We start from the raw sequence: 27353 nt of genomic DNA, 5'->3' as shown, positions 1-27353 counted from the left end.
TTCAAATGTCTGGGCCTGCTGGGATTGTCCCTTTCCCCTCCTCCCCAGCCTTGGTCATGACCCAAATGTTAGGGCAATGGACCCCGACCTCCAGCCTCAGGGCCCTAGGGACAGAGCCAGCCCCGACACGTGTTGTGAGAGCTAAGAGATGGCTCCTGACAATGTACTCACTAAGTAAGGGGGTGATCCTGGGGTCTCCCTGATCCAGGAAGGGTGTGGACACCCAAGCCTGATGGCTAGGAGAGAGAGAGAGAGAGAGAGAGAGAGAGAGAGAGAGAGACTTTAAGAAGCAGAGCCTTTAGACAGCCACCTCCCAGGAGGCTGATGCTGTGGGCCAGGGCTGGTGTCAATGCCTGTCTGTCCCTCCTTCCCTCCCTGGGGCACAGCACTTGCCCCCAGAATGTGTGGGCGAGAGAAAGGACTGACCAGCCAGACCTTTCTTCTCAGGCTCTCTGAGTTGGACTGCCCCTGGCGGGTCTGTGGAGGCTGGGAAGAGCCCTCCCCCCGACCCCACCCCCGGGACCTTTAGTGCTCCAGTGCTGGGAGGGGCCTGTGGACAGAGATGCTTCTGTTTGAACTGCCAAATGGGAGGCGGGGCTGGGCAGGGGCACGAAGGTGGCCCAGCCATCTCCCTGACCCACCACAGAGGCCTTGCTTAGTCAGACAGACCCGCATTGTGAGTCTGCCATCTCTGTCTCTAGCTGGCTGACAACGGACACGGCTCTCAGGGACACAGGAAAAGGGTAGGGACATCACGGGCACTTCCTGTAAGCACTGAATAAGATGGAGCGTGGAAGGACCCTCATACCCGGCCTGGCACACACAGCAGGGGCTTAATGGAAGCTGGCGCTGTCTTGTCAGGGCCTGTTGGCTGCCTTGGGTCTCCCACTTGACCACCCCCCCCATGGGGGTCACCCAAGTCCTGTGCTATGCACATGTGGAGCTAGAGCCCATGAAACTTGGCAAAGACCAGGAGCTCAGGGAGTTGAACCTCTGGTAGGGTCCAACCCGGGCCAGAGCACACATGAATCCCAACCGCCCAAGACAAAGCGAAGCGATTGAGCCCCGTGAACAAAAGGCTTCTTAAATGCCCTTTCTGCTAATTCTGCCACTAGTAAAACTATGCCTTGTCAGATGGGATACATAGGAATCTAATCAACCCCCTCTGTGGGAACAGACGATGAAGGAATTCAATGTCAATGGGTGTAACCGACCCTATTGCTCATGTACAAGTTCAAGTTCAAGTCGAAGAAAATGAAAACAAGTGCACACTAAGCCAACATGCGACCTTGCGTGTGTTACTGTTGTCAGGTGCTGTCGGGTTGGTTCCGACCCATAGCAGCCCCTATGTAGAACAGAGTGGAGCACGGCCCGGTCCTGCGCCAGCCTCACCATGGTTCCTGTGCCTGAGTGTATCATGGCAGCCCCTGTGTCCATCCATGGCCTTGAGGGCTTCCCTCTTTTAACTGCCCTTCTGCCAAGCAGGCTGTCCCTCTCCCGGCACGGGTCTCTTCTGACAGCTTGCCCAAAGTACGTCAGGTGAAGTCACGATTTCCTGGCCTCGAAGGAGCACGCTGGCTGTACTTCTTCCAACAGAGATTTGTTTGTCCTGTTGGAAGGCCATAGAACTTCCAATATTCTCCACCAGCACCACGGTCCAAACAACACACCGGTTCTTCTCTGATCCTCCTTTTCAGCGGCCAACTTTCACATGCATAAGAGGGATCAGAAATACCACGTGAGTCAGGTTCGCCTTAGTCCTCAAAATCATCTCCCTGCTTTTCAAACCCATAAAGAGGGTTTCTGCAGCAGATCTGCCCAAGGCAAAACATCGTTCAACCTCTTGACTGCTGCTTCCCGTGGGCCTGATTGTGGAACCAGGTAAGGTGTCATCCTTGACAACTGACATCTTTTCTCAGTGTATCATGGTGTTACCTCCTGGCCCGGCTCTGAGGGCCTTGGCTCTCTTTACACTGAATTGTGATCCATACAGAAGATGGTAGTCTTCGATCTGCATCAGCAAGCGCCTCAAGTCCTCTTCGCTTACCGCAAGCAAGGCTGTGTCATCTGCACATCGTACGTTGTTAATAATAAAACCTTCCTCCAATCCTATTGCCACATTCTTCTTCATCCAGTCTAGCTCCTCCGCTGAAGTACTCCGCACCCAGGTGGGATAAGCACGGTGCAATGACACACCCTGCGCACACCTTTCCCGAGATGCAACCATGTCACAGTCCCTTGTTGTGTCCTCCTCAAAGCCCCTTGATCCCTGTATGAGTTCCACAGGACCCCAAGGAAGTGTTTGGAATCCCTGTTCTTCTAAAGGGTATCCATGGTTTGTCATGATCCACACGGTCGAATACCTTTGCATAGGCAAAGAAACACAAGTACACATCTTTCTGGGATTCTCTGCTTTGAGCCAAGATCCATCTGCCCTCAGCTGAATCTGGCCTGACCATCTGGCAGCTCCCTGCCAATGGACTGCTACAGCCATTGTTGAATGATCTTCAGCAAAATTTTACTTGTGTGCCAGATCAATGATATCGTTCTGTAGTTTGGGCATTCTGCTGGCTCACCACTCTTTGGAGTGGCCACGCACATGGATCTTTTCTAGTTAGTCAGTCACGTAGCATCTTCTACAGTTCCTGGCATAGGGGGGTGACAAGTTCACGTGGGTATATCCCGCCTTAATTGATGCTAGTCCATCTCAAGAATAGAGTTGACATATTGGACACTAACGACCGAGGACCAGACGAGTAGTGAGAGGCAACAGATCATTCAAAAAAATAAATAAAAGACCAAAACGAATGTTCGAAGACATTCTGAAACTTGCTCTGGCTTAGAGAGAGTCAAAGCAAAAGGCAGCAACGGTGCTGTTCAGGAGCCGAACAGAACATTTCATAGGAAAGCTTACAAAGACAAAGCAAAGTATTTTAATGAAACACGAAAAACCCGGAGTTAGAAAACCCAAAGGGAGAAAGCATGAAGCTGAAAGAACTGAAGCAGAAATTCAAGACACAAGTTGAAATATTGAAGGATTCAATGGGCAAAAATGGAAATGATTGAGAAAGCTTCAAAAGAAGATGAACGGAATGCACAGAGTCACTGGACCAGACAGAATTGGTCGATGTCCCATCCCTTCAGAAGTCACGGAGGAAGAATTCCAAGGTACACCGAGAGCACAGTAAAAAAGACCCCAGGAATGGATGGAATGCCACTGGAAACGGCCCAATAAAATGGATACAGCGTTGGAGATGTTCTTTCATCAATGCCAAGAAATTTGGAAGATTGCTATTCGGCCAGTTGATTGGAAGAGATCCATATTTGTGCCCATTCCGTAGAAAAAATTATTACATAATATCACATGCAAGTACATTTTGTTGCTAGTTTTAAAATGTTTGCTGCAGTGTGTTGACAGGGAACTACCAGAAATCCAAGCTGGATTCCAGAAGACGATGAGGAATAAGGGAGGTCGTTGTTCATGTCAGCTGGATCTTGACGGAGAGGAGACAATACCAGACAGATGTTTCTCTGTGTTTTATTGACTGCCGTGGCATTGGCTCCACCTCCTTGCAACCCCGTGTGCAAGTGAACCAAACACCGCCTGGCCCTGCACCAACCTTACAAGTGCCCTCCTTGAGCCCATTGTTGCAGCCACTGTGTCCATCCGTCCTATTGAGGGCCTTCCTCTCTTTCACTGGCCCTCGTTTTTCAAAGCATAATGGCCTTCTCCAGGGCCTGATCTCTTCTGATAATGTGTCCAAAGAATGCTAGACCAAGTGTAGTCATGCTTGCTTCTAAGGAGCATTCTGTCTCCCAAGACAGCTTTGTTCGTTCGGCAGTCCAGGGTACGTTCAATATTCCTCCCCAGCACCATAGTTCGAAAGCACTGATTTTTCTTCGGTCTTCCTTTATTCGATGTCCACCTTTCACATGCATATGCGGCCACTGGAAAGAGCATGAGTTGAGTCAGGCATACCTTTCTCTGCAAAGTGACACCCGTGCTTTCGTGGAGGTCTCGGGTGGCGGTTTTACCTAATGCAATCTGTCCTTTGCTCCCGTGGCGATCTCCCCTGAGCACTCCTTGCAGATCCAAGCGAGATGAAACCGCTGGCGACCTCAATCTTTTCCTCACTGACCATGTATTCACTGTTGGTCTCCTTGTGGGCATTTTTGTTTCCTTTCCATTGAGTTGCAATCCGTGCCGCAGGCTGCATCCTGATCACAAGTGCGTCAAGTCCTCCTCGCTTTCAGCAAGCAAGGCTTGTGCCGTCGGCACAGCTCAGGTTGTTCATAAGTCTTCCTCCCAATTTGACTCCTTGTTCGGCTTCATATAGCCCCACCTCTCAGCTTACCTGCTCAGCATACAGATCGACTAAGTATGGTGAGAGGCTACAACCGTGACGCACACCTTTCCTGATTTTAAACCACGCACCGTGCCCTTGTTCTGTTGCCTCAACTGCCTCTTGATCACGGAGAGTTTCCGCATGAGCATGATGAGATGTTCTGGGATTCCCGTTCTTCTCAGCGCTATCCATTGTTTGTGATGATCCACTCGGTGGGATGCCTCAGCACAGGCAGTGAAGCACAAGTAAACATGTCTCTGGGACTCTCTGCTTTGAGCCAAGGTCCCTCTGACCTCAGCCATGATATCCCTTGTTCCACGTCCTCTTCTGAACCCAGTCTGAACTTCTGGCAGCTCCCTGTCCATGTGCTGCTGCAACCATTGCTGAATGGTTTGCCGCAGAATTTTACTTGCATGTGATCTGAATGGCATTGTTCTATAAATTGACCCTTCTGTTGGGTCACCTTTCTTTGAAGTGGATACAGATGTGGCGCTCTTACAGTCACCTGGCCAAGGAGCTGCCTCCCACATATCCTGGCACAGATGGGTCAGTGTTTCCAGAGCTTCATCTGCTGCTTGAAACATTTAACTTTGAAACATTGTTTCATCAATTCCCAGAGCCTTGTTTTTGGTCAATGCTTTCAGTGAAGTTTGGACTTCTTCCTTCAGCACCCCTGGGTCTTGCTCAGGTGCCACCTCTGGAAATGGTCGAATACTCATAGTTCTTTATGATACATGACTCTGTGGAGTCTTTCTATCTTTTTTTGCTGCTTCCTGCCTCCTTCAATATTTTGCTCATAGAATCCTTCAAGATTGCAACTCGAGGCTTGAGATTTTTTTTCTTGAGTTCTTTCAGTTTATGATACGTTCAGCATATCTTCTATGTTGTTTTTCCAACTCTAGGCGTTGGCACAGTTGATCATAATATTTTACTTCATCTTCTCGAATTGCTCCTTGATGTCATCCTTCATTCCATTTGCCTTATCTGCTAGTCTACTGATAAGACCAAGTGTCAGACGCTCTTCTGACATCCACTTTGATCTTCTTTTTCTTTTGTAAAAACGTGACCTTTTACTTTCTTCATGTATGATGCGCCTGATGTTATTCCCACAACTCCCCAGTGATTACTTTTACAAATCCATTCTTCAGATGTCCTTGAAATTGTGGGGGAATATTCTCAACATCAAAATTTGGCTCTTGTGGACTTCTTTTAATTTTTTTCAACTTCAACCTGAACTTACATATGAGCAATTCGTGGTCTGCTCCACAGTCAACCCTTGGTCTGGTTTTAGCTCCTGGCATTGAGCTTCTACTTCTTGCCTTCTCTCAGAATGGATCAATTGGATTTCTGTATATTCCATCTGGAGAAGTCCACGTGTAGAATTGCCAAGTATGTTGTTGGAATAAGGCATAAAGAAGCCGTTGGTCTTTCAAAATTCTATCTTGCTATCTCCAGCTTTATTTCTATCACCAAGACCATATTTTCCAATGACTGTTTTTTTCCTCTTTGGTTCCAACCTTTGTATTTTAATCATCAATAATTATCAATGCATTTTGATTGCATGTTTGATCAATTTCAGACAGAAGACATTGGAAATCCTTCAGTTTCTGCATCGCTAGCTTTTGTGATTGGTGCATGTATTTGAACCATAACTGTGTTAACTGGATGTGCTTGTGTGTGGATAGACATTATCCTATCACACACAGCAAAGTATTTTAAGGTAGATCTTGAAATGTCCCTTTTGATGATGAATTGATTAATGCAATACTGTTCCTCTTGATTATGTCATTCCCGGTATAGTGAACCATTTGCATTTCTGATTCAAAATGAACAATATCAGTCGGCTTGTTAAAGTCTAGTATATTGATCATTATGTGTTCCCCCTAATTCTTAATGACTTCCAATGCCCCTAGGTATGTAGTTCTTACATTCCAAGTTCCAGCGACTGATGTTTGTAGCTTTCAGTTTCTTCTCGCTTTGTGTTACACCCCGCCCCCATCAATAAATAAAGGTTCCCTAGGTTGTGCTCCATCTGCACCATTCTGGTCGTTTCTGCTGTCAGAAATCAGCTCTTCCTCAGTCCTGGCTTGAGTGCCTTCAGACAGATTAGCCATGCAAAGCCATTTGAGCGTGGATCATGACAAATATCAATAAAATTATGAAGAAAGGGAATTCCAGAACACTTTGTTGTGAACACACAGCATCTGTCCACAGACCAAGAGGCAATGATTCAAATAAAACAAGGGTTTAGAATCAGGGAAGGTGTGTATCAGGATTGTATCTTTTCACCCCACGTACTCAGCCTGTAGTTTGAGACAACAATTCTAGACTCTGCACTATTTGAAGAAGAATGTGGCTGCAGGATTGGGGGAAGGTTCGTTAATAACCTGTGATATGCACATGACACAACCTTGGTTGCGGAAAGCGTAGAGGGCTTGGTATACTTCCTGATGAAGACCCAAACCTACGGTCTTCAGTGTGCGTGACATCGTAACGTACATTAAACCAAATCCTCGCAGCTGTATTCATAGGTAACGTGACAGAGGGAGAAAAGATTGAAGCTGTCAAGGCCCATAGAACAGCAGCCTAGACATCAAAAACACATGGCATTGGGCAAATACGTTGCAAAAGACCTCTTTAAAGTGTTAAAAATCAGGGAAGTCACTTTGAAGACCAAGGTGCGCTGGACTCAGCATTCCATCCCCTCAAAAGTGTCCAGGAGTGGCTCTAGAAGACCACTCATTTAATCTCTTTCCTTACAGTTTGTCTTTCTCAGAAGGTCACCTAACTGACATCACATGAGATAGGGCCTCTCGTCCGGGACATCTTTCACTCAATGTGGTAGCTTTGTGGCTTAGCCATGCAGGTTCCTTTTTGTTGCAAGAAGCATCCTTCGTCCCCTCAAATGGATGGGCTGCAGGATGTTGGTACAGCCATTACTGGAGGGGCAAGCAAATGCTTTCCAGGTTTGGGTGACTGAAAATTGTGATGGCGAACTTTGTGGGTTCACTTGGCTTGGCCATGGGGCCAAGTTGTCTGGTGAAACAAGTCTAGATTGGGTGGGACACGTCCAATCCTAAAGAGCAAGAAGAGGATATCCCAAGGGTGCATTCTACCTCGAGACTACTCAGAGACACTTTGCTAGAAATTTTCTCTTCTTGTAGAGTGAACTGTGGATTTGGGACTTGCCAGCACCCCAAAATTTTGTGATAATTTCAGTGATAGTCACAGTTGAGATAAGTTTTATATGTATATAACAAAAAAGTTGAGATATTATATATATATATATATATATATAATCTTCAGTGGTTATTTGTATATCCATCCATCCACCCACCCAGCCATCCAGCCATCCACTCACCCGCCCACCTGTCCAGCCAGCCAGCCATCATCCATCCAACTAGCCATCAGTCATCCAGTCGGCCATCCACTCACTCACCTACCCATTGACTTCACACATGAACAAAGTGTCTCTGAACATTCACACGCAGGTCTCTGTGTGGATGCAGGTTTTCATTTCACTGCACATTACAAACGGAATCCTGGTCTGTCCTGGATATCTGCCTCCTTGCCATCTCCAGCTCACCCAGGGGCCCGGGGCAGCCCGCGGTCGCACACAGGCAGTAGGACAGACAGTGTGGTTTTCAGGCTGACTGCCGGCTCAGGTTGTGGCTGGGCTCTGGATCACCCTGGGGCGATGTTGGCTTCCCCTTGTCAAGCCTGGACCCTGAGACTCTGGCACTCTCCCGCCTTCCTGTCCTGCTTTAAGACAGAGGCCTGGGAAGACTGCTCTCGGTTATGGTGGAGTGCTGAGTGCTTTCCTTGTGGGCAGGGTCACCATTCAGGCTTGGGGTTGGTGGCTGTCACTGGAAGGGCTCTGCAGGCTCCGATTGTGACTGAGCGCCTTCCTCGGATCCCTCTGCCCTCACAAAAGGCACTCCTGGGTCTGGCTACTTTCCCCCAAATTAGGACACATTTCGAATTTTGGAAGACGCTTGATGCCTTGAGAACCAAGGTTAACAGCCTCTCAGAATAGCTTCGCTGCCAATTGACACGACGAGGGGCGGCTCCGCCCTGAAGCTGATGCAGAATTAAAAAGCATCCCTTTTCCCAGAAAACAGATTCTCCATTGACACGTTTTCTCCTGTGGGTCACCCCTTCCAACCCCCCCAAATGGAGCCCCTTTCCTCCGTCTTTTATACAAGAAGCTGAGGAGGCAGGGAGACAAAGTCCACTTGTCAGCAATATTCTTTCAAAGCCTCTGTTCTGGTTCCCTCTGGGGTCGGCCCACAATAGCGCTATTATCAGATAGCGCTCTCAGCCCCGAGCTTTGTCCTCTCCCCTCGGGGCTAATGAGGAGGAAGGTTGCCAGGCTGAACAAAGATGGGGGGGGGGGTTCGCTTGACTCAGGCCCGAATGTGACAAACGGAAAGCTGGGGAAGGCCTATTAATGGTGGATGCAGGATACTGTCACCGGATCACTGTGAATGACTTCTGGGAGCACGGCCATTCATCAGTTCTGCGATTCACATCATTTGTCCTGGGAGGAAGGAAACAGATTTCTCGGAGAGAGGCTTTCAAGTTGTTTCTGCGCCTGGTGCTCCCGGGGCACACCCTGCGCCTGACCATCAGGCTTAAGAGTCCGCTGGCGCTCTGTCAATCATGCCAACGAGAGAAAAAAGCCTGCAACATTGACATGCTCTCCCCGTCCCTCTCCCTGCCCCCAGCCGGCTCTGGCTGTGGAAGCACACTTCCCGGATGGGGTGAGAAACATAAAAAGGTTCAGGGCCCCGGATTTGGGCCCAGTGTCTTATCCACTTCTTCCCTCGTGGCAGCTCCCGGGTGGGGCGCTGCTGGCTAGGGGATGCCGGCCCTTCACACCTCCTTATTTCTCCACCTGAGAGTGCAGACTTCTTGGTGGATTTTGGAGGGGATCCCCAGAATGCATGTGAGGGAAGGGCTCTTGTAGCAGACATTCATCCCTCTACCCCTCCATCCGCACTACTACCCATGTACCCACCCAAGCAGTCTGTCCCTCCATCCCTCCATCTCCCCACCTATTCGTTCAAGCCATCCCCCCATCCCTGCAGCCACCCATGTACCCACCCAAGACATTCAGCCATCCCTCCCTCTATCCCATCCTCCCTCCCTTTCTTCACCCAGCTAGTTGCCCCCTAGAACTTGTTTCAAGCCAGGCTCTGTGGACTGATAGATCAACCAAGGCATTTCCTGCCCTCACAGACGCTGCACCTAGTCCATTCGATAGTTTATGACTCGGAAAATAAGACCAAACAGGGTTTCTAGCCTGGCTTGGGGGCCTGCCGATGCTGTCAGTGGGGCTGAAGGCATCACCTGTGGACTGGGCCACAGCATGCACCCCCTCACCCCAGGTCCTCATGAAGCTGCTGGGGGAAGGCTAGCCACTGCAGGCATTCTCTGCTGGTTTGTCACTGGGGTTTTCTCACAAAGCAAACAGACGAGGCAGGCAATGGATGGTTCCCTGCTGTCTACCCTCAGGCTGACTGCAGGGCATCTCTCCTGTATCTGTAAAGACTCCCTGGTGGATCTCTTTGGAGGCCGAGGGAGAGATCCTGAGCTGCATGGTTGTTGGTGGGAGGACATCTCTGGGGCTGGGGCTCTCCCTGCCTCCACTTTACACTCCTTGTTTGACCACAGACTGAGGAGGAAAGGCACTCCCTTTGGGGGGTGAGTAGAGGTTTGGGTAGGAGGGTGAAGCTCCACGGCTAGGTGGAGATTCCCTGGTGGGGGTAGCCAGAAGATCCTCAGTGCCCAATAGGGGTCAGTCACCCTGAATGGACAGTTTATGGTAGCTATTTGCTATGTAAGTATGGGGCTGCTCATCCACAGAGGCCACCGTCGGCAGCAGGCAGCATGGACTTGGCAGTTCTCAGTGCTGGCCTGTGTTTGGGGAACCGGGGGGGAATGGTTGGGAAAAGGAGATGCTGTGGGGTCCACTGGGCTGCCCAGAGGGGGACAGCTGGTGTCGGGAGAAATGCAGAGAGCTAGCGGGGCAGGGGGATGGAGGTCCTGGTGACATTAGGCTCTATGACAGCAGGAAAGTGCATGTGTACGAGGGTGGGGAGGATTAGGGGACATCTTTGGGGGACTCCAGAGCCTCTAGTCAGAACAGAATGGGGATCTGGGGTCTGGCCCCCCAGAGGCAGGTGGACCATGAGAAGGAATTCTGCAGCATCTAGGAGGAGGAGCCTCATGGGGAGCCTGATCCCAGGGAATCGGCTCAGCACCTCTTCCCTTCTGGTCACTGCTTCTGGGAAGGCGGGCTGCAGACCCTAGTGGGGCTGTGTGAAGAGGGGCCCGTGCTGGTGGGCACAGTCTTTATGGGGGGCTGATGGCAGGCTAGGGGGGTGAGCAGAGCAGCGTCCACCCTTAGGGAGGAGTGAGTGTGGACTGACCGCCCAGGGCAGGCTTGCACGAGGTGACGCTGGGCCCCTGAGCTGCTCTGGGCCACAGGCTCATGGCGGGGTGGGGTGGAGGGCTCTGGAGGCTGGCGTCCTGGAGGGCCAGGCACTGCCTACCATCTGTGACACTTAGAAGCTGACCCTTCACGAGGGGTGACTCTTGGCACGTAGCTTCCTTCTCAAGTTCATTCTGTTCTGGAAAATAGGCACAGCGAGGGTGCTTGCCCTGGTGGCTGTGTGTGTGTGTGTGTGTGTGCGTTCCTGATCCCTCAGGAAGGCAGGTGAACAGGGGCACCTGGGAGCCCCCTCCTGATCACTTGGCCACCGGTCCCAGTAACACTGCCGGCACCAGGCTTAGAAAAGCACACAGGTTTATTGCATATCAATCTCAGGTATAAATTCCTCGTAGCATTGGAAAGATTACATTTGGTGTACAGTCCTATTCTACAGCATGGACCGCAGTCAGCGTCTCCTAGGCGACGGCGTCACGCAACGTCTCTACGCAAGCCGGGCTGCCTAGGTCGGTCCGTCGGTCGGTCGGGGTGCGGGGAGGAGAGCTGCTGCCTCCCTGGGCCTTCCAGGGCCGTCCCCGCGGGCAGGCGGGCAGGCCGGGCTCTCCGCCTGCTGTGCCCGCTCTCAGGACCCGCGCCCACGTGGCTTCGGCAGCCCAGGACTTGCGGTCTCGGGCAAAGACCCTCATCACGCCAGCCAAATAAGTGCATCTACGGAGTTTTCCTTTTAATGAAACGTTCACAGACAGACACGATAATGACCGCTAACAGTGCCATGCACACTTCACTTAGAAACAGAACAGAAGCAATTTACAACCAAGAGGGAGTGCGGGACAGGCCCCAGCCGCCTTCGCCAGGAATCATTCTTCTTTTTCGTCGTGTCAGGCCCTTGTTTTTTGTTGTTGTGTTTTTTCTTTATGTTTTTTTAAACATTATATGAAAAACAAACCAACCAGACATTTACATTTGATTTCTCTTTTCAACACTATACAGTTCCGAAAGAAAGCCAAAACCAAACTAAAAATAAAGAACCCAACGAAACGAAACCAGATCTGCGCCCTCACCGGGGCCACCACGGGAGGACAGGGAGGGACCAGGCAGGTCCCCAGTGTCTGGAGCGCGGGATTGCCGTGGGGGAACCACGGAATACACGCGGATGGGTGCGGGTTCTGGCGCCGCGCCTGGGGGAAATCGGCTCCTGGAAGCGCGAGGGGTGTGGGAGAGGATCTGTGGGTGACTGAGGGACGTTGTTCATTTGGGACACTCAAGCTGCCTTCTTCTTGGCCGCCCTCCCCCCAAGTGGTTCATACGGATCTGTGAGAGCGAAGACCCCCCCCAAGGACGGTGCGGTGGGTCCGGGCTGGGCAGCTCTTCTCAGATGAGTGGGCGGCGGGTTTGCCGCCGGCAGAGACAGTCCCTTGGCTTCGGTTCCATACCTGGCTGACCACTGCTCACCAGAGGCAGCTGTGCTCTTGGGTCCCGGCTGGCTCCAGGTAGCAGTGCAGGTGCCCAGTCTCCCCTCCCCCCTCGCAGCCCTCCCCCAGGACAGCTCTGCAGTGGAGGTGTCACTCACAGGGACGGGGGCAGGGCACCACCCCAGTGCTCCCAGACTTGGCGTCTAAAACACACGACAGACGTGTACTCAGGCTGGTGTTTCCAGATTGCACGCAGGGGAAGGGGAAGCAGTTGGGGGGCAGGGAGGTTAAGGGCCCAAGTTTGCAGGGTGCTCCTCTGCCTGGGAAAGGCTAGTAGGATGGGCCATCGGTCCTCAGAACCACACCCTAGGGCCTGGGGAAAGCCCTGGGGTTACACGGATCCCTGACCACGGCCCTGAGGCTGTCTTGAGAGTACAGTGGTGGTGGGGCCAAGGTTGGAGGGGCCGTGGGGGAAATTGTTGGTGGTCCCCCCTGTGGGTGAGTGTGGACAACCCCAAGAAAGTTGCTCCCGGCAGCCACTGGGTGGGGCAGAGGGCTCTGGGCCTTGGTACGTCTGACTGGGGGAGACCCAGGGCACTGCCCTGCACCACTCAGCCGTGCACTCCAGTCCTTGCTGGGTGTTCCCAGGGTTCCTGGGCAGAATGGATTTGTCCCCAGAAGTCTGCACAGGCTGGGACCTCCAAGCCCCCAATCCTTTGCACCCACATCTCTCCAGGCTCAGGAGTGGAGGTGACATTAACATCATCAGTGCTGGCTTCAGAGCCCACTGGTGCCAGGAGGGCGGGTCCCTCTGTGGTCTGGGCGATGCTGAGCTGTTGAGGCAGTAGCTTAGGGATACCCAGACCCCAGAAGTGAGTACTCTTTAGCTAGGGGGTCAGAGGACAGACCCCTCCCATGTAACCTGCTAAGCGCTTGGGCCCATGGGGCGACCTGGCAGAACCTCATCTCACTACTCTTGTTTTCGGATGTACAAAAACGTGTGATCTCAGGCATCTGAAAGGGGATGGCAGGAGGCTGACGGAGGAGATGCTGGGGAGCCAAAGCTGGGAAAGGAGGTGGGGGCCCCCCAGATACTCATGTCTCCATCTGCTCGAGCCTCCAGCTGAAGAAAGCACACGCCTTATTCTTGAACAGAACAAATTGTATCATTGGGATTTACAGCCGAGGAGTGAGTGTGTCTGAGGCTGGGTTTTGCAAAGGGCCCAGATCAAGGGACTTGGACATTCCTGATGGGGCGGGCTGAGGGGGTCTTGGGGAGGGGGAGGGGGGCCCTCGTGAGGAAGGTAGAAAAGGTGTGCTTGTAAATCACTGTCCAAGGTGTGACAGCTCCGCCCCTTTGCTCAGCTGCTCCCAGGAACATGTGCCCAGCCCACCCCTGATCTGGGCTGGCCACTGTGCCTGGCCGATGCCTCCCCTGGAAACTCCCTGATGCAGGCCCCGCCCCCCACTTACAGGAACGATTGTCTGGCCTGACCCTCCTCTGGGACACACACTGAGGACATGCACTCCCAAACGGAGCATACCACCACGCTTGCTATGGCCGACGGGGGCGCCTTGCCCCGCTGCCAGCAGTGGAGGAGATAAAGAGAAGGCGCATCGTGGTGCATGCAGGTGTGACTGGGAAGCACGTGGGACAGACACGTGATTGTCAGGGACTATCAGCGGGGAGGGGAGACAGCAGGACTAGCCAGGGATGCGGCGGGGGGAAGGGGTGTCGGGGGGGGGTGTCATTTGGCACATCAACAGTCACCCATGCCCTGGTCATTGATCACACAACACACAACCTTATTACACAGTTTTGGTCCTTCACTGGGTACTTATATTAACATCATTTCTTCACAATAAGGGTGTCTAATGCCAAAAAATACTGTTAAGGAGGAAATAAAATAGGAAAAGAAATGAATTAGAAAAAAATTACAAGTTATATACAGATTAAGGGACATTCCATCGGGAAAACATTATTATTTCAAAGTTGGCCCCTATGGGAATAATTTAAAGCCCCTCCAAGGGGAGTAGGGTGGCGTGGCCTTGTGGAGGCGGAGCTGTCCTCTCCCCATGGTGGCCACATCTGGACGCCTGCCCGTGCCTGGTGCCCAGAGCCTGGTCAAGAGCACAGGTGGCTGCTGGGAGCAGAGTCCTCATCTGAGATGCAGGCACAGGGAGGGCTTGGCGTTGCTGGCGTGGTTGGTTCCTTTGCCACTGTCTGTCGTGTTGGGGTTGGCTGGGGGTGCTGGGCTGCAGCCCTGGGCCTCAGCCAGCAGGTTCTTCTGAAGGTGGCTGCCCCCTCTGGGGGTGAGCTCGGGGGCTGCCGAGACACACACCTGGGAAGGAAAGAGTCCAGTGTGGCTGCCCCTCTGAGCTGGCTCCCAACATCCCCAGACAATGGGGGTGCGGAGGTCTTGGAAGGGGGTCTCGGGTTCCTCCGGTGACCTCGAGGACACAGCCAACCACATCAGGCACTCTTTCGGCCCCTGCCTCCGGCAAGCCTCCGGCAGAACCAGGATGCCTTGTTGAAGAATCCAAGCTGCTCTGGGATCTCGCCAGCGGGAGTCAGCCCCACACCTCGCAGGCTCTGCCTGGGGGGCTCCCGGAGTCCCCTTGGCGGGTACAAATCGCATCAGGGGTAGAAAATGTCTCTATATCTACAGTATAAAGAGCGACCCAAACCCCGCGCTGGCCGGAGGTGGGCTTGGGTTTGCAAATGAGTGGAGACCTCCGAGCAACGCCAAATCACGGCTTAAAAAAACAAAAACAAAAACCCAACCAATTTGCAGGTCATTTTCGATTTAGTAAAAAATACTGTCTTTTAAAACCACATGCGGAGAGGGACTCTGGCATTGATAAGGTTACCAAAAATCAGTGGCGGGTCATCCTCTTTGGAGCAGGCCCGGGCTGGCCACTCCCTCTTTCAGGAAACCTGCCATGCCCAGAAGCGGCCCCTGGGCCCCATCGGTGACTGGACTCCTTGCCTCCTATGGAGGCGGGTCCCTGAGCTGGTCAGTGGGGTGTGCACCCCCTGACTCAGCAGTGCTTTTACGAAGAATCCTTGGAGGTTGGGGAGGGGGTGGTCTCAGCTTCAGGGGCTTCTGGGCTCTGAGTTTTCATCGGAAAAGTTGGGACTGAGCCACAGCGGGTGAGGGTTCACGCTGAGGAGTGGCTGGGTGCAGGTGATGGAGACTCGTCCGGCTCTGGGCCGCATGGCTTCCCGGAGACCTTTGCCTCCACTGTCCCCAGAGGGCAGCTGGGACTTGTGTTGGGGCAGCGGGGACTCCGTGGTCGCCTGGTTTGGGACTTGGAGCCCATCACCTCCTGGTTTCTCAGAGGTGGTTGATGGGGTTGAAGGCTCCGGCCTCCGACGTGGCACCTGCCATGTTCAGCCAAGCATCCAGGGGGCTCTGGGCGGCGGTGTGGAGAGGGGCATCTTCAGAGAGGGACAGCATCATTGCATAGGCCTGTGGGAGGGGCAGATGGCACACAGGACAGGTGAGCAGGGCGGCAGGATCTGGGGACCCCGGCTTAACCATCCCAGTCACTCCCAACTGTTAGGCCCCCACTGGTCCAGGCTGGGCTGAGGGAGAGGGCATTTGGTGGGGAGGTAGGGGTGGGGTGGGGTGAGGACCTCATGCGTGCAGCCACCCCTCACTCTGCCCTGGTGCTCAGGTCAGCAAATCTTAGGGCAGGCTCTGCTTTGGGAGCAGAGCTGGGAACTGGCAGGGGTCATTGCTGGTACATTGTGTTCACAGGGGTTCAAAGGCCTGTGAGTGCCCACGAAGGGACTGGAGAGGTCTGGGGGCTGACTTTGAAAACTGTGATGGTCCCTGAGGTCTCTTCTGGGGAAGGAAGCACATGTCCCAGGCCCACTGAGCTGACTGAGAGTACAGGAGAGCAGGGACACACAACACACACACACACACACACACACACACACACACACAGCTAGAGACTGCAGGCAGGCCAGGCTGGCCCCACAGGGCAGACACCGACAGAATTAGTAAAGACACAGACAGACAGTCAGACAGACACAGCTTTTGCGGAGACTCAGGAGGACCTGTCCTTCCTGGGAAGGGGGTTGCTCTCCCCACGGAGGGGTGGGGCTAGAGACTCAGACAGCTCAACAGCCATCTAGCCTGACAGAGAATCTGCTTCAGCCCCACCTCGACACAGTGACCTCCTGCTCCCTGGAGGATCTTCTGAGATCCTGGGCTACTGCTTGGGCCAGAGAGGGGACACCTGGTCCCGGATGTGGCTGGAGGCTCTCCCCCTTGTTCAGGGGAAGCCCTGGGGGCGGGGGGGAGAGCAGAGATTCATTGCCAGGGCCACTGTGCTATCCTGCTCTGGACATCTCCTGGGGCCCCATGGACACCACTCTCTCGGGTTCAGTGGGCAGGGTGGGTTTGGAGTGGGTGAAGCAGGGGCGGGCACTAGGCAGTCCCACCAGGAAGTACAGTGGCTGGGTGGGGCAGAGGGTGGGCAGGCAGGGCTCTGGCGGGTACCTACCTGGCTCTTAACCTGCCTGTACAGGCTCTGTTTCAGAGCCTCCGAGTCTAAGGTGGAATTAAGCACATCTTTAACTTCAAATGCTTCCTCAGCTGCTTTGCGGAGGTCCAGCCCCTTCCCAAAAGTCGGCATCGGCTCCAAAGCTAACAGGCCGCCTTCTTCCTCCTCAATACACCTGCACCAAGGACCAGGGGGCCTGGGGTCAGTGGGGCCGGCCGCTGGCTGCCTCTTGGACACTGCTGGCCAGCTCTGGGACCACATGCATGCCCCGTGTTTTGCAAGCCACATGCACAAGGAGACGGACACACGGACACGTGGATAATTGGACACGACGCCACATGAAGCATGAGCAGGTGCGGGTGGACGGGCTGGGCTGGGAGTGGGTGCGTGCACGGTGCTGCAGGCCACAGGCGGGGCCAGGTCTCTGACAGAGAGGTGCAGCAGGTCTTATTCCTGCTCTAGGGGGGCTGAGCTCCCTCTCGGGGTGCCCGGGGGCAGCAGGGGCCTGCCTCTCCAGAGGCCTCTGGGCCTTGGGGGATGGCAGTGTCCCTAAGTGCAAGGTGCAGGTGGGGACAGTGGTCCAGTCTGTAGGACTTCTCACTGGGCTGCTTGCTCTGCCCTGGGCAGCCCCAGTGGCCAGCTGGCCAGGCCTGGTGGGTGAGGGGTCCAACACACTGCCGGCCCGAGGTCATGAGTGTGTGGACAGAGTCCATCCAGGTCTCTAGAAGGCCACTGGGGCTTGTGTATTACTGAGGACCCAACCCCTTCCCTCGGCCCAGCCTCAGCCCGGCCCGTGGGTGTGGACGCCCATGGTGGAAAGGCTTGCTGGAATGGGGGAGGTGGGCGGGGGTATATCATGGTTAGGAAGTGAGGCAGCCTCTAGCTGTGGAACGCCCCCTTCCCGCAGACTCGGCACAGGCCAGCACCCACCTCCGCGTGTGGCCAAGGCCCATGGCCAGCGGGGCGGGCGGCTCCTCTTCCTCCTCGTCCCCGTAGGCACCCTGCGGCTCAGGGGCGGGCGATGCAGCCTCGTCCTGGGACTTGCCTGCCAGGCTGTCCTCGTCTTCTTCCTCCAGCTCCTCGTCCTCCTCCTCCTCCTCCACATCCTCGGGCTTCCCACCCGCTAAGCCAGGGCCTGGGGCAGGGCCGTCCAGCTCCTGGGTGTCCGGCCTGAAAACACACAGGAGCACGGTGACTCCAGGGGCCTGGGGACTCAGCCCTCAGAGGGAGCCTAAAGGTTAGCTGGCTCCTCTCCACCTCCTCTCCCCTGAGGACGGCAGACCCTCATGGTGATGGGAACCGCTGGCGTCTCCCCCCACCCAACTTCAGGCTCGCTCTCTGTGGGATGGGGTGACTGCCAGAGAAGGTTGCTGTGTGCTGCTTGTGTGGACAGAGGCAGGGCTGAGGGCAGGGGTGGGGTGAGGGCAGGGGCAGAGAGAGGGGTCTGGTAGGGCTGGGGCAGGGGTGGGGTAAGGGTGAGGGCAGAGGCAGAGAAAGGGGTCTGGTAGGGCTGAGGGCAGGGGTGGAGACAGCACGGGTGGGGGGTGAGGTCAGGGATGGACACAGAGTCAGGTGGGGTAGTCATCATGAGACAGGTCTGATCTTGCTGTGGACTCAACTGGGGCCGCCCAGGCTCCTCACAGCCAGGTGTGTATGGGAACAGGGCCCCCTCCTCAGCAGCAGGGGGCGGGGGGAACATCCCCCTTCCTTCAGGACCTGTTGTTGGGGTTCATCCTTAGGCCCGTAGCTGCCTTCTTCAGGCAAAGGGATGAAGAGGACAGCAGGGGGACTGGCCATCTCCAAGGACAGGCTGGCCAGCTGGACGTGGGCCTCACACTTCCAGACCCCAATCCCGCCTGCTCTCCAAAGGGAAGATGCCCAGGCCACGCAGCTGCTACCACAGGGCATATGGTGTGCACAGGGGACAGGGAGGCCCTGTGCGTGGTACTGCGGTCCCTCAGCTTAGTGGTATCTGTGCTCTGACAGAGCCCCGTAGGGATGTCAGCTTGGTGCGAGCAGCGGGGGACCAGGGGCCGCTGCTGTGAGACTCACAGGGAGGGTCCTGGCCTGCCTCTCTGCGCTTGGTGGGCTCCGGTGCTCCTTGGCTTGTGTGTCATCACTCCGCTCTCTGCTGAGGTGGCCTTCCCCCTATCTCCATGTCTCTTCTCTTTCACAAGGACATCACTCCAACGGGACGAGGCCCCGCCGGAGTCTGTGGTGACCTCATGCTGAACTAGCTGATGATATCTCCCAGAGCTCTCTTCAAAGCCAGGCTCACAAGTGCCTTTTGGGGGACGCCACTCACCCCCATCACCAACGGCACTCTAGAAGGCTGTCTCTGAGTTCTCTGGACGCTCCAACGAGGAGCTGGGGCAAGGGGTGGATGCGGGGGCTCGGGGGCTGAGGGCCAACTCCAGGTCAGGAGCTCTGTCTTCTGTCTTTCCATGTGGGATGTGGGGAAAGCCCCCCACGGCTTACAGTTAGCATCATCAAAGCAGGAGAGTGGGCCCCGGAGTCCCCTCTTCCTGCCCCCTGCGCAGATGTCAGTGCACTGGGAGGAAGTGCGCATCCGCAGCGTGTTCCAGGGGAGGGGGCCCAAGGGGTCTGTGTGGGGCTGGCAGGCAGGGGACAGCTGGAGGCACAGAGCACACAAGTGTCCACACTAGGGGACTGGGCTGGGGGCAGGGCACCAGGGGTTGTGTGACTTGGAAGGCATGCTGGTTCTGAATGAGACCTGAGCGTCTGAGAACGTCCCTGTCCCGCTCAACACCACTTTGTATGGCACATGGCTGTTCTCAGGCGCAGCAACGCTAGGGAGGCTCTGGACAAGGCCAGTCGGACACTGGGGCTCTCAGAGGACAGGCCAGTCACCCCTGTCCTCACCTCCTCCAGGGCCCTCGGTTGCCTTATGCAGTCAGGCTCCTTGTCCTGGAGCCCCATAGGGTTTGGAACCCCCCCTGGGTTAGCCTTGCCCAAGAACATCTTGGAGGGTCTCCATTTTCTTTTCAGAAGAAGGGGCCCCAGAGGAGGGACGACTGGGAGCACCCTTGCTCTGTGAACCCCAGCCCTGCTTTTCTACACATGTGCACATGTGGATGCACACCTGGGTGTGTGCATTTGCATGCATGAGTGCATCGATCTGTAGACACAGAAGAGCATGTGTGCATGCATGCATAAACCCATGCACGCATGTACGGGGCAAGCATATATATGAGTGTGCACATTTGAATGTACAGGCATCGTGCACCTATGTACACACACCTATATATGTGTGCGTACATACATGTATGTAAGCATGCGTGTTGTGTCTGTGTATGTGCTGTGTGCATGTGCTCATGTGTTTTTCAAGAGACAGTCTCCTGCTGGAAAACCATTCATTCCTTGAACTAGACATGAATGTCCTTGTGCTTTGTGGTTGGGGAGCACAGTGGACTTGGAGCTTGGTGTTTGGGGAGCAGTTGAACCTGGTGCTTGGTGTTTGGGGAGCACGGTGAACCCAGAGCAGGATCCCTCACCTGGCTGATGTTTTATTTGCACATCTGCTTGGAGCGGCTGCCATCAGGCGTGTGTGCCATCCACTCAGTGGACCCCACGCCTGCTCTTGTTCCCCTACAGCCCCTGGGGGAACACGGAGGCCAGGCCTCACCCTATAGGGAGTGCTCCCCCACTTCCTGTCAGTGTGCATGGGGGAGGCATGTAGCTACCACCTGTGAGCAAGGCCACAAGCTGAGCCTTGACCCTCCGGTGGCCCCGGGGGTTCCTTACCGCTTGTCAGGCCGGGCGGTCGCTTGGCTCATCTCGCTGTTGGCAATGAAGTTGCGGATCTCTGAGAAATAGGAATCCTCTTTCTCATCTAAAAGTGCGTGGTTGTCGGACTCGGAGGTGGGGGAGGAGGCGCAGGTCCCAAGGTGGTTGGTGAGGACTCCGGAGTGCTGGCTCACTGTGGGGGCATGGCCGGTGGCGGGGTGGTTAGAAGAGGGGGCCTCAGAGGAGGAGATTCTCTGTCATCCAAGTGGCTTGGGGGGCACTGGCCAGCCTTCCTACAGGACTAGCCTGCGCCCTTCCCTCCCTCATCTCTCCTCCCCGCGTGTCCTGGCCCTGCCCACCTGGCACGTTCTCGTGTTCGTGCTTCTTGAGGTGCCTGTCCAGGTTGGTCTGCTGCCCGAAGCACCGGCTGCACAGGTGGCACTTGAAGGGCTTCTCCTTGTTGTGGATGTTGCGCACGTGCCGCTGCAGGTTGGAGGAGATGCTGAAGGAGCGGTCGCAGTACTTACACCTGCAAGACACATGGCGGCTGGCCTGAGTGGGGCTCGGACAGCACAGCATGGATGTCTAGGGGCCCCTGGGGACCCAGGCCCCGGAAAGGGCATGGCCACCACCCCACCTCAGAGCTCAGGATGGGTGACAGCAAACCAAGCCACAGGGGAGGTGCAGGGGGCTCCCCTCTCCCTCCACCCTTCTGTCCACTGAGCATCCGCCTCAGAAGCCTTAGGCTCAAAGATGGTCCCAGAGAAGCAGCAGTGTCCGTCCGGACAGCAGGCGGGCTCTCCTTGACCCTTCCCCCTGGGAGGACTCCAGCATTTTCCTCTGGGCCCCCACCTCCCCGCCCCACCTGGAGGCCAGACAACCAGAGGAAGAAGTACCACCAGGCACCTCCAGAGGGCAGCCTTGCACCACAGAAAGGACACTGGAGGCCACTGCAGTGCAGAGGGGAGCCCAGCCAGGGGAATGAGAGTCCTCGGACTGGCCCGACTCAACCTTGAGTGGGCATTGGGGTTGTCCTGGATCCTCATTAGGGGGCCCTGGTGGTGGTTGTGTTGGGGGTGAGGGCAGCTGCTCCCTGAACGAACGACCACCTGCCTCATGGCCTCTCTTTAGCTGAAGGGCTGGTAGTGGGAACCTCTGGCAAAGATGCCCCTCCTCCTGGTTGCCTCATTGGGATCTGGTTGGTGTTGCCACAGCACCCCGGTTTTATTAGAATAAGACACACTCTGACCAGTAGGTTGTGGCAATGAACAATACCAGATGTCTGCTGTGGGGTGAACAGGGCTCCTGAGAGGGGAGACCCTGGGCAGGCCCCCCTCCCCCAAACCACACTGGTGGCCCTGCAGGTGTGTGTGGGGGTGCAGGTTGAGTAGGGAACCCGGTGACCTCACAGTGGGACCCACAGGAACTGAGCCATCACTTGGGTGGGACAGCTGCTCCTGGGCAGAGGGCACCACGGGATAGAGGGACCTTCTCACAGCTCTGCACACGTCACCATCCCTACTGGGATGCCGGTCCAGTGACTTCCAGCGGTGCACTCATGCATGCATGCATGTACACGTACACACGCACACAGGTTTGTGCTCAGGCGAACACGTCTGTGGGTGTGGGCATGTGTGAGTCTGTGCGTGCATTCATGCATGCGGGTGTATGCATGGAGGATGTGTCCACGGCTGACGCATGTACGGGGGACACACACCATGTGTGCATCGGCATTGGTGCATGGATGTGAGCCAAGTGTGTGTGTGCATGCAGGTGCAGACATGTGGACTTGTACCATGTGTGGGTGTGTGCACACATGCCCAGTTGCCAGGTCTCCCACAGGCGTGCTTATATGGTTTGCCGGAGCACATGAGTACATGGGAAACACATTCATGTGACGAGGGGACACACCATCCTGAGGGACTCAGAGCAGCAAAGGCCTTACTGGGCTTCTCAGCAGCAGGGTCCTGGCGGCTCCCTTTCTGGGGATCTGATTGTCTTTTAGCACATCCTGAGGCTCCCCACCCCCCTAGACAGAAGTATTCTGCTCTGGTGGTCCCCAAGCCTGCCTGAACCTCCAGAAGTTTCCACTGGGCTGCACCAAAGGTCTCCTGAGAAGCTCCAAGCGCCTACCCCAGACCCCGGCTCCCAAGCTACTTGACAAACCCTGGCGGTCTGAGCAGCGATCCTGTGAGAAGGGGCTGCTTCCTACACAGACCATCTTCTGTGCTCAGCAACAGCATCCCCCTGACCTACTCAGGGTACCATGTAGGTGTGGGGCCCTGAGGTCGCTCCTTCAGCTCATGGAGCTTCTGAAGAAGGCACCGCAGGGCACCACCACCCCCTCCCCCCGCAGGCAGGCTGAGAACAGCGCAGATCTCCCAAGAGGCTTGCCATCACAGAATCATGTCTGGCCCCCACTTGCCAGGTGAGGCCCCTCTGGGTGTGTGAGCCCTATGGTGGGGAGGTGGTGGGAGGTGGGTGGCATAGTTTTTCAGGTCTCCTTCCCCTCCCTCCTGTCTCTGGGGCTGGAGGGCGAAGGCAGTGGGGAGGCAGCCCTCTCCTGGTCTTCATCTGAAGAAATGAACCCAAGTGAGTGAGGAGTGAATGTGAAATTTAGGGGTGCAGTGAGCCTGGGTCCGGGAGGGACAGCACGCTGCATACAGCTGGGCTTTGCTTTGTAAATACGCTGACAAGCAGCCAGTGACATTTATGGCCAGGCTGCTGGCCACTGAGCTCCTGTGAGACAAGTGAGCCAAGACTGACCTGGCTGGGCACACTGAGAGGGGCACGGGGTGGGGGCCTGGGGAGCCTGGTGGGGCTGCCCCTGCAGGGCCTGTGGGGGGGCCTCATGGCGATAGAATCTCACAGGGCCAGGAAGGGTGACAGGATGAGAGAGTCCTCCCAGCTGGCCCAGGGAGAGGTTAGTCTGCTTTTGGTAGCTGGCTGTAGCAGTGGGCTCGGCAGAGAATCTAAGATCCCAGACCTGCCCCTCCCACCAGAACTCCCAAGCAAGCATCCTGTGTGAGACCCTGGGGGGTGGGGGGGAGCATCAAGAGTCTGTGTAAGCGCACACTGGTGCTGCCGAGGAAAGGCCTGGCGAACAGCCACCGTAAAGCCCCGGGTGCCTCCTGTGCATGCCCGGCTGCCCGAGCTGGAGCGGACTCTATGCTCCTGTCCTAGCTGCCGGAGTAAACCAGGGCGGGAAACAGGAAGACAGACTACTCGGGCAACACAGGCCTGAAAACGACGCTTGAAAACACAGGGCAATCAACCAGCACACAAACAAACAACACGGAGCATCTAGGGGCCACTCGCAGCCCCCCTTGGGAACGGAGCTGAACTCGCTGTGGGGTGGTGAGGTCTGGCTGGAGGAGCCGGGAGGGTAGGGGGATGGAAAAAGATGTGCTTTACATAGACAGAAGCAGTGTTCTTAGAGGGGGGCCAGCAGCCACAGGCCAAACCAGGTGACATCAGACCGTGTGTGTGTGTGTGTGTGTGTGTGTGTGTGTGTGTGTGTGTCCTAAGGAAGCAGGGAAGCAGCCCCGGTCGACATTCCCAGTTCAATTCAACAATTTCCTTTCTTCAACCGCAATCCCACCCCCATCGCCCACTGGGGTCTTTACACGCAAGAGCATCGTGGGGACCCTTGCGTCCCAGCTTCGCCCTGAGCTCTCTTATTCAGAGGCAACCCCCAGCCAAGCACAGCCCGCCTGTGGGGGCCCGATCTTCCTGTCACCTCTGACACCCTTCCTTCTCCCTCTTCAGGGTTTTGAAATGTACCTGAATAATCTGAACGGATCACCACAGGCAAGGGCTCAAAAGCAAGAAGGTTCAAATGCCTGGGTTTCCGGTTCAAGTCTAGTCATCCCGGTGACCCCACGGCCCCCCTTGGGCTTCCTGTCCTCTTCCAGCAGAGAACCCTCCCAATTTCCCTAGTAAGCATGGAACCCACCTGTAATGCCAACAGGAGACCCCCCACCCCCACGCCGGCCCCTCCTCCCAGGCCCGCCTCAGCCAGCTGCAGGCAGGATAAGCAACGCACACGTTCATAGCAATTAGGATTACGAAAGTCGAACCTCGCCGTTGGGAGCAAGCAATAGAAATCAATGATAATTAAATTCTTCTAGCAACAGGGCCCAGCCCTCTGGGGGCTCCGAGCATGCCGTGCTGTCCAGAACTGCCCGCCCCCCTTACAGAAACACCCCTCCGGTGGGGATCTCTGAGGGACCAGGCCCAGGAAGTCCTTCTGTGCCAGCCTTCGCTGTTAGTTGATATTATATTGGGAACGAGTATTCATGTGCTGTGAGGGGGCCACTGGGCACCCAGCTGCCAGTTGTCAAGCACTGCTCTTTGCCTGCCAGCCAGGATCAGCCTGGGGATGCTGGCCACTTCCTGGGGTGGGCTTCCCACGGCAGAGGCCCACCATGGGTGAGTGAGAAGAGAGACGGGTCTATGGGGCCTGCATCTTATTGGGAGGTCACCCCCGGCTGTCCCTGAGTTCTGCCCCTGGCTGTGAACGTATACCCTGGCCAGCCTCTCCCTGTCTCTGAGGGTCAGTGGGAAGGGACACACACATGTCTGTGTGTGTGACTGAGCTGGGCTGCAGCATATGGAATGGCAGTTTCCCACGTGGCCGCGTGGGCCTTTCCCGTGTGAGCCTCCAGTGGAGTGCCAGCCCTGGGAGGCTCACATGGGCTTGCTGGGCCTAGGCCTGTGCGTTGACATGGTCTGCCGAGGCCTGCTCTGCACTGTGTACACAGATTGGGGGCGGGGTGCACACACTTTGCAGACAGTGATGCAGATGGGGCTGGCTGCTTATGCCAGGGGACTGAGGACCCAAGAGTGACCACCTCTCTGCCAGCCAGGGACCTCGGGGTACCTGGAGAAAACATGCAGTGCCCCCTCTTCCACCCACCAATCCCCGGACAGGGTACCTTTCTCAGTGTGACCTGAGAGGTAGGTGGGCAGCTGCATGGGTCCCCCAATGAAGGCTGTGTGTGTGTGTTGATAGTGGAGGTGGTGGTGGTCGAGATTGAGGTAGTGGTGGTGGAGGTGGTGGTGGTTGTGGTAGTGGTGGTGGTTGAGGTGGTGGGGGTAGCGATGGTGGCAGAGGGGGCGGTAAGCTGAGGTTTTCTCACAGACTGTCCCAGAGTGGAGGGCCTGACTCCAGTTAGGTCAACCTGCCCCCACTCACACCCCAGCTATTCTAGGGCATCCTCCTGGGCGAACATTCTGGACGTTTCTGGGCATCCCCTTCCTCCTCTGGAAACATACCAGTGCCGGGTGGGACAGAGGTCCAGAGAACCAATAGTCCCCAGGGGGCATTGAGAGCCCCCCTCACAGTCCCTGTTCCCAGCAGGGTGTCTCGGGGGACAGGCTGTGCCTCCTACCTGTATGGTTGCTCCCCGGTATGCGTCCGCAGGTGCCGTGTGAGGTTCGCTGATCGGGGGAAGATCTTGCCACAGTACCTGGGGATGGAGGGTGAGGGGAACACTGATGTCTCCCCAACACGGCCAGTGCCCGAGCTGTTGCACCTGTACATGGTTGTCCTGCCTGCTGCCCCTGCAGATTCCATGCCCTGCTGAGCCCCACAGAGCTGCCGGGGTATATATACCCCCAGAGCACATGCCCCAGGAAGAGCCAGGCCATCTGCCCAGGCACGGGGAGCATGCTCCTCCGCAGACCCTCAGCCCAAGGGGGGCTGGAGCCATTGAGACCAGCTGGTGGGGGGCAGGAGGTGTATCTCCGAAGGGTGAGCATGCATTAACTACTGACCAGCCACCTCCAAAGCCACCCCCCTCCCCCAGGAGTCTGCTATGTGGTCAAGACTGCCTTGCTTGGGCTTCCAGCAAATGAGGCCCGGAGTGTCCCAGGGGTCCCAACCTCTGGCAGATGAGCAGGGACCTAAGAGCTCTTAACGAGCCCTGCGCCCTTGCCCGGGTTCTCCCTGGCTGTTAACCGTGAGTTTTTCTAGAACATGCAGGTGGGGACCCGCCCCCCCTATAGCCCCCTGGGCTGAGCCCAAGCCTCACCTGCATGTGTACCGCTCCTTGCCCTTCCGGAGGATGGGGTCGGAGAGCGTGGGGGGCGGGGACCGGAAGTTGAAGGGGTGGTGAGGCAGGGGCTGCAGGGAGCTGCCGGAGTCGGCCTTCAGGGCTGCGAAGCTCTCCAGCTTCTCCGTCATGGTCTCGATGGCTGACATCTGTGGGTCGGAGAGAGAGCAGAAGCTGCCACTTGGCTTTGAGGACCCAGACTGTCCCCGGGGTCCTTTATGGCCCTCACAGCAGGAGCATGGGCTGGGATGAGCAAGCCATGCCAGTCCTCTGGCAGCCAGTGGAACCACTGGCCGCCTGGAAGTCTCCCGGTCACTGGGCTACAGTCTTTCGTGAGGCCTGTCCAGCTGACCCCTACCTGCAATGCCCCAGAGTCTAGGGTCAAGCGTGTTGTGGGGTCTGGTCTGACCTGACCCTCGGCAGCCTCTCCTACTGCATGGGTTTGTTGGGACCCAGGGGTGCATCCTGATGGCTATGGCCCTTATTCTGACCCAAGCGAACACCCTCTGGACCCCCGTGCCCTGGCCAGCTTTCCTGGCTGGCTATGTTGAGGGATACTGGAGATTTTAATTTGGATTCCCCCCCCCCTCCCCATCTTCCTCAAGTCTTGAGCCATCAGGATATCTGTTCCAGAATTGCGATCAACTCCTGGCAATAGGTTTGAAACGGCATCTCCGTTTATCACTGCCTCCTAGTGGCAACAACACACCATAACCACACGGAGACCCCTCTCAATACTCTTCAGCAAGTTGATTCCGCCTCAGAGCAACCCTACAGGACAGGGTGGAACTCCTCCTGTGAGTTTCAAAGATCCTAACTC

General features: G+C 55.8%; 1 protein-coding gene across 3 annotated transcripts in view; it reads right to left on the bottom strand.

Annotated features, from left to right (window-relative positions):
* Window positions 1–13701: 13701 nt before the first annotated feature.
* PRDM16 (PR/SET domain 16) overlaps window positions 13702–27353 on the bottom strand; it is a 379959-nt gene continuing 366307 nt past the window's right edge. For 2 of the 3 annotated variants that reach the window (XM_075550289.1, XM_075550278.1), the window contains exons 11-17: window positions 26513–26682; window positions 25871–25948; window positions 20837–21006; window positions 20496–20670; window positions 17661–17900; window positions 16731–16905; window positions 13702–15685 (exon numbers count right to left, since the gene is read on the bottom strand). In XM_075550289.1, the coding sequence (XP_075406404.1) occupies window positions 15551–15685; window positions 16731–16905; window positions 17661–17900; window positions 20496–20670; window positions 20837–21006; window positions 25871–25948; window positions 26513–26682 (1143 nt within the window). In that variant the 3' untranslated portion in view covers window positions 13702–15550. The remainder of the gene's footprint in view (window positions 15686–16730; window positions 16906–17660; window positions 17901–20495; window positions 20671–20836; window positions 21007–25870; window positions 25949–26512; window positions 26683–27353) is intronic. The other variant, XM_075550299.1, reaches the window with a different exon arrangement.

Source organism: Tenrec ecaudatus, chromosome 1 (genome assembly GCF_050624435.1).
Source record: "Tenrec ecaudatus isolate mTenEca1 chromosome 1, mTenEca1.hap1, whole genome shotgun sequence".
Taxonomy (NCBI): Eukaryota; Metazoa; Chordata; class Mammalia; order Afrosoricida; family Tenrecidae; genus Tenrec; species Tenrec ecaudatus.
Note: the sequence above shows the minus strand (reverse complement) of the source record. Positions and strands in the feature narration are given on the sequence as shown.